The 6,502-nt window shown below is 42.9% G+C and overlaps 1 protein-coding gene across 1 annotated transcript in view; it reads right to left on the bottom strand.

The window, feature by feature from the left end:
• Positions 1 to 363: 363 nt before the first annotated feature.
• The window catches only part of usp22 (ubiquitin specific peptidase 22), a 12,737-nt gene continuing 6,598 nt past the window's right edge, over positions 364 to 6,502 (bottom strand). Inside the window, exons 3-13 of the mRNA XM_019863497.1 lie at positions 6,137 to 6,250; positions 5,287 to 5,388; positions 4,070 to 4,236; positions 3,809 to 3,956; positions 2,834 to 2,936; positions 2,276 to 2,434; positions 1,895 to 2,021; positions 1,716 to 1,807; positions 1,521 to 1,583; positions 1,184 to 1,333; positions 364 to 792 (exon numbers count right to left, since the gene is read on the bottom strand). Coding sequence (XP_019719056.1) covers positions 750 to 792; positions 1,184 to 1,333; positions 1,521 to 1,583; positions 1,716 to 1,807; positions 1,895 to 2,021; positions 2,276 to 2,434; positions 2,834 to 2,936; positions 3,809 to 3,956; positions 4,070 to 4,236; positions 5,287 to 5,388; positions 6,137 to 6,250 — 1,268 coding nt within the window. The 3' untranslated portion in view covers positions 364 to 749. The remainder of the gene's footprint in view (positions 793 to 1,183; positions 1,334 to 1,520; positions 1,584 to 1,715; positions 1,808 to 1,894; positions 2,022 to 2,275; positions 2,435 to 2,833; positions 2,937 to 3,808; positions 3,957 to 4,069; positions 4,237 to 5,286; positions 5,389 to 6,136; positions 6,251 to 6,502) is intronic.

Below are 6,502 nucleotides of genomic sequence, written 5' to 3'. Positions count from 1 at the left end.
CTTGTGAATTCAAATGACTTCCTTTGTTTTAAAAAGTAACCATTTAAAAACCAAAAACAAAAAAAACTGAGCCTTGTCTTCAGATAGAAGCAGTTCGTTGCTGTTTGACATTTACAAGCATTTAGCAGAGAGGTGGGGAAGCTTTTGGAAAATTGGCTTGTACACCAATAGTCGGGCCTCTCTAAGTGCCTGCCTGACCGTCACGTACGAAATTACACAGCCACTCCAAATTGAGCAATTTGTGACAAGTGGAGATAGCCGTGTGTGTGTGTGTGTGTGTGTGTGTGAGGGGGGGGGGGGGGTCTAAGCGTTCAGTTTTTATCCTTTGTGTATTGTGATTGAAGAATATCAAGAGAGCTTTTTTTTTTCCTGACACCCGGGAATATTGCATATCCCTTTAATGTTGTTTTGGGCTACGAAGACATTTTTAATGCTGCGAGTTTTGAGATAAACTGTTCCTCTGAGGTTTTTACAATTGCATAGCAGCCCAGAGCATTAATAGGTTCCCCACCCCTGCTTTAGGACGCCGTGAGTAAAAAAACGGCATTCAGAATCAAGTCCAAAAATCCGTCTGAAAATAAGAAAGCAAGGGAGGAGTTTAACGTTGATGATGGCTACCGGTCAGTTCCGACCTCCACGTGCAGACCGGCTTGGCAGATTTACAACCAGCAGATTGTTGCTGCGTGCGTCCTGAATTCCAGTGGAAATGTTAGTTGCAGTAGTGCGTCGGGGCTCGTGTGCGGGCTGCGCTATTCGTACTCCAGGAACTGTTTATGGTAAAACAAAAGGTACCTGGAGGAAAAAAAACAACACAATCAATGCGGTGTATTCGAGTGATTCTCAACCGGTGGGTCGGGACCTAAAAGTGGGTCGTGGAGCCATTCTGGGTGACTACAAGACTCATGACACCTGGTGGTACCCCCCTCCCAGGGCAGTTTTTAGTTTGTGCGGTCACAAGTTTTCAACGCAATGTACATCAACAAAAACAGCAAGTAGTTGAGTTTTTTATTTTTTATTTTCCCCCTCCAGCAAATAAAATATGATTGGTCCCCATTCTGCAAATGGACCAATTCCTGAATGCCGAACCAGGAAAAATGCCAGGCTTGATTCTATTCAAATCAAATACGATGGAAAAAGTGACGGAATGTTGCCAAGACGCGGCGGGGGATTCGCGACGGCTCACCCTTCACTGTCCAGCACGGCCTCGATGCTGGCCTTGGTGATGATGGCGTCGTCACACTTGAACCACTGGTCCTTGTGCTGCCTGATGAAAGTGGTGTAGTGGCCGCTCTCTAGTGTTCCCTGGTGGTTGACTACAGCAAAAAGGCTGTATCTGATTGAGACAGCAGGTGGGAGAAGTGTCACATCAGCAGCTTCTAAATCGAAAGTTGATCAGCAGGATGGGAATTTTTTTTTTTGAAAGAGTCGGAATTAAGAGTAGTATGGATCCGGAATTCACTTAATTTCAATGGGGAAATTGAGTTGCAATTTGCCGCTTAATGAGCCACTGGTCAGCTTACTTATTGTCGTTGTTGAAGGGCTCCACAGTCTGCTGGTACTGGCCATTCATCCTGCTCTCTTTACTGAAACGCACAACGGAACATTATTTCATATTCAGGGAATTCTTAATGAGTCGGAATAAATAAGGAGGCAGCGGATATCTGTGGAAAGGTTGTCACAATTCGGTGATCCAGAACAGATTGAACAGCTCTCACCTGGAGGCCATAAATGGCGTCATGTCCAGCTCCAAAGGGAAAGAGACGTACGTCGTGATCTTTCTCCGGAGTTTGGCAGAATGCTCAAATCGCTGCAAACACACGCACACACAATACAATACAATACAATACCATACAAACAGGATGTCAAGCAGTTGGGAACCGTGTTGAGCTCCTACTTTGAGGTGAAAGCAGGCCACAATGGGCAACTTCTTCATGGTCAGCTGCTTGGTGGACTCCTGATAACTGTGGCAACCGCTGCACTTGATCTTGGCGCTGCTGCCCAGGTGCTCTGGTCTGGTGAACCTAAACGAAGAAAAAGGTGAGACTGATAAGTCTGTTGGCGATGATGCCGCTCTGTGACGAATGCAAATTTAATCCATGAAAATGGTTGTGGATCTACAGCATCAGAGATAGTAAATACCAATAGAAGACGTACAGTAATTCTGCGGATTTGGACAAATGTTGTCTTAAAACAGTTCTTGCATTGATCTACACAGCTTTTTTTCTTTTCCTTTCCAATTTTATGTGCAACAATAATCAAAGCAAACTCAGGCTACCTTCGTAGGCAGTCTGTCAGTGTCGTGGCTCCAGTGGCGTGACTCTCTCCGTTTAGCGTCGAGCCATCTCCGCCGGGACTTAGCGGCCAGAAGGGAGTGGAGGAGCCCGGCAGGTCCAGGCTGATGTCCCAAAATGGGTCTATGGTTGTTGAGACACCGCTGGAAGGAGGATGGAGACACAGAATGGCTTGGAACACCAGCATTTTCTGGGCTGCCGACACACTTAAGTTGAGGCAGCCATCTGGAAGTGCGCGACTTAAGATGACACCAACCAGCACTCTTGTATTGCAAAAGGTTTTTAGAGTAACTCAGAAAAGGAGGTAAATGTATTTTTACCAAAAAAAAAAAAAAAAAGAGGAATACTTGTATCCTGTTTCAATTGGCATCTGTGGAAATAACCAAGCTATCAGCAAGAAGAGCCTGTCCAGTTTCTGACCACCAGGTGGAGCTAGCGTTCAATTTGAAAGAGTTTTCTCTCTGCTGCAGGAGACCGTGCCTGTGTGCTGACTGCAATATGCAAGTGAGGGGCAACTACACGAAGCCCAAACACACACTTACTGGCAGACTTGGCAGGTGACATCAGACTGCAGGCCCCCTGTGAAGATTTGGTCAATGATGCAGTTACAATGGTTTGGGTTGTTGGCTTTTTTCCCATTGTCATCTGGATGAACACACACAAAAGCACACCGGCGGGCTGCTTATAAACTGGGGATACACAAACCCATGAGGCTGATCAACTGTCACTTAGATTATCCACCAGTTTCACAGTCCCAGCTCATCTTCCGTCCTTCCTCTCATATTTGTTCTGCATCTGCTTCTTTTTCACTATTTTCATTGTGATTTTTTTTCTCTAGTTTTTATCATCCTTTATGCTTGTAGGAATATTTTGTTTGATTTTATGTATTGCAGGTATCAGAAGCGAATGACAGTATAAATCCTTTTTCCCCCCCCCCATTTCCTAACTTTTTATTTACAAGGAGCACAGTGGCCCCTAACTTGAAACTTTCGGGGTGCACACTGTAATTCGACTTCTCGAAATCAAGATGTATTGCACTATTGTGTCAATCTTGACATTACCACTCATTTTCATGATATGACTGACAATTGCGCTGCAGTGTGGGAGTTTGTCAGCATCCAAAACATATTTAAGAATAATTACAAAAAAATATATATCTGCAATCTACTTGCACTGTCTCAAATTTTAGGGGCAAAATGCCACCATTTGGGCACATGTATGGATATATAGCTGACACCTTTTTCTTCCTGTTAAGCGTCATCTAGTTGAGACTGAATCAAGAGTGCCTCTGCTGGTTGTAGCTCAGAAGTGCAACTAATTTAGCCTCAATCACTTCTTTTATTTTTGGGCTTTTGGGTGGCACATTTTGGATATGCGTCATGACTGCTTAAATTAAAAAGAAAAAAAAAAAAGAATCAGATATCTTCAACTTCGAAATGTGGATACCAAGGATTTCATTTTACATCCTATTGACATGAAAGAGGGTTTACAAAATAACTTACAAGAATCAGACTGACCTTTGCAGTGCCTGTGTAGTACATCCAGTGCAGCGATGAGGAACTCGTGTGCGTCCTGTTGCTCGTAGCCAGCCAGGTGACGGGCGTGAGTCCACACCAGGTGGAGCAGACGGAACGGGATGTGGGGTGAACGATGGCCTGAGTAGAACTAGCGAGGTACCATGTGCGCTGTCAGCAATTGAGATGTGCTCCTCCACACCTCCAAATAATTTCTTAGCTGAGATACAAAAAATAAAATAAAAATAAAAAAGAAAAGGGTACCTCCTGGAAGAGTTGCGACATTTCACACACTAAGCAGGAGTTGCTCTGCATTTCACATTTGTGTCGGTCGGACAGGAAAAAGTCCCGCAGCAGCGGCGTGTGTGTTAGTGCCTGGACAATGCAGTTCATAAAGCATGTGTTGCCAAGGTTGATCAGACCGCGTAGGCCTGGAAACAGAGGAGGGGACACAGAATGAGAGGCTGCACCAAAAATGATACACACAAAATCAGCCATCGTCATTTGCAATCATTTTTGCGGACCTGGCCTCAGTCGCATTTTGGTTTGCGGCGGTGTATGCATGTACAACGGTTTTATCTTCAAGCAACACATTTGCTTTGTAATGGCGAAGACTCAACTGGCTCGTACTTAGCTTCGTACAACTTCAAACTAAACATGAGCCCCAAAAAGTGGAAACAGCGCACGAGATTGACAGGTAACTACTCAATGGTGCCCACTCCTCGATTCTTGACTGAAGCGTTCGTGCTCCCGTCACCCAAAAAGACGTTTGGTCGAGGTTGGCTCGAGGGCATGTTGGATTTGCTAATTTGCTGGAGTCAGAGTGGATTCACTGCTTGTTAGCCTTGGGTTGCTATTTCTGGCTGCCGCCTGCCCTTTGATTCTGTGTTGTTCTAGACAGGAGGATTTCACTATTTGTTTCCTACTGATCGAAATTACAGATATTTAAAAAAAAAAAAAAAACATTGATAGCATTTATACATCAATTCTCACTGTAATTAAGATTATTTTTCATTTTTTTATTTCATTTTGCTTAAATTAAGACGTTATGTAGTCATATTCTAAATACTTTTGTATATGCAGAATAATTGGAATTATTTTAAATTCTGACGTTAAATCACATTATTTTGTTTTATGTCAAAGCATTGACTGATTAAATACAGATTTTCAAATTCAGAAATTCTACAATTTTAAGGTGATCCTGCCTATGGGCTTTCTGCAACTATAAGGCTCAGTTTTAATCGGGACGGACTAGTCTGAGTTTGAATATTTTCAAAAATATCAATGCCATAAAACTCGAGGGGGGGAAAAAAAAAACACGTTTTCTTTTTTTTTTTTTTCCTCATGCAACATTTGTGCATATGCCCATTTGCTGAATGCAGCATAATTAGCATTTCATCTGTGAAGTAAAAATAAAGACAAGTGAGAAAGTGGGTCACGGCGTGCGCGCTTCATATGTACATTTCGAGAGCATCGCTAACCAATAGTGCAGTTGGAGGTGATTCTCCTCCTCTTGGGATTGTGGCGGAGAAGGTCCAGCTCCCTCTTGGTGGGCTCCCATGACAAGTACTTCTCACCAACGCCTGCAAACCACCACACGGGCATCCAAAAAGTCATTTTCAATCTATCTACCTCAACCAGACCGTGTTGCACATTTTTTATGCAGATGCTGGTTTTCATTTTTTTCAAGGTGCCAGTGGGGGATAAGCAGTGAAAAACAAACATTTCAGGTTCATCAATTTTGCCACAATTCCAATTTTTAACACATATTTTAAAAAAATAAATAAAAGTGAAATACATTTTTCTGAGAATAAACAATATCCTTTCTGATGAACCAACCTGTTCACGGAGAAGCGCCATTCAAAATCAAATGATTTTAGCATTTTTAAAACACATGCTTAGCTATCGAACTTGTACGTGTATATGGAGAGTTTCTGCTTGTATAAATTTGGGGAGCAAAAATGTGTCCAGAGGTATGCTGCCATGCAGCGATTTTCTTGAAATGGATGTCTACAGGTCGAATTGGATTGACATTTCAGCATGGTGGCCACACCATGAGTTTTTCTCTCTCTGTACCCATAGCGACAGAAGCTTCAATGGTAATTTTAGCAATCCTTGCTTAATAATGCTGAAACAACCTCCTGATTTTTTCTTCCCCCTTCAATGACATGAATCTGGGAACAGGACATTCCCAAACAAAATGTGCAGAATTTGAAACACGGTGGAGACGCTAATTAACCATTCTGAGCTGAACGGGAACATATTTTTTTGAGGGGGGGTGATCTTTTCACCCTGAGCTGCGATGAAATGTGAGTGAATGTGCTTCCAGACCTTGCATTTTCCAGGCTTTCCTTTGTTCCTCTTTGGCAATCTGTTCCATGTCTTTGTCGTAAATGTAGTCTTGGCACATGAAGCAGTAAATCCCCCCATAGAGCAAGTCAATAGCTGCAAAGTCAAGACAAGGAGAGGATGAGAAAAAGAAGCCAGAAAAAAAAAAAAAAACCACAAAAAAAAAAAAAAAAAAAAAAGAATGCACAAGGGAGCGTTTTCTCTTTCATTTTATTGAAATGCAAGGTTGCTCTCACAGTTTATCTATTTTGTTTGTCAGAGGCTAATGGAGGGCTGTGAGTCAGTGCGAGCCGTATGAGCCGCTCGATGATTCGTCTCTTGTTCCCCCCCCCCCCCCTTTTCGGGCAA

Source organism: Hippocampus comes, unplaced genomic scaffold, assembly GCF_001891065.2.
Source record: "Hippocampus comes isolate QL1 unplaced genomic scaffold, H_comes_QL1_v1.1 scaffold91, whole genome shotgun sequence".
In the NCBI taxonomy this organism is placed as follows: domain Eukaryota; kingdom Metazoa; phylum Chordata; class Actinopteri; order Syngnathiformes; family Syngnathidae; genus Hippocampus; species Hippocampus comes.
This window is presented reverse-complemented; position numbering and strand designations above follow the sequence as displayed.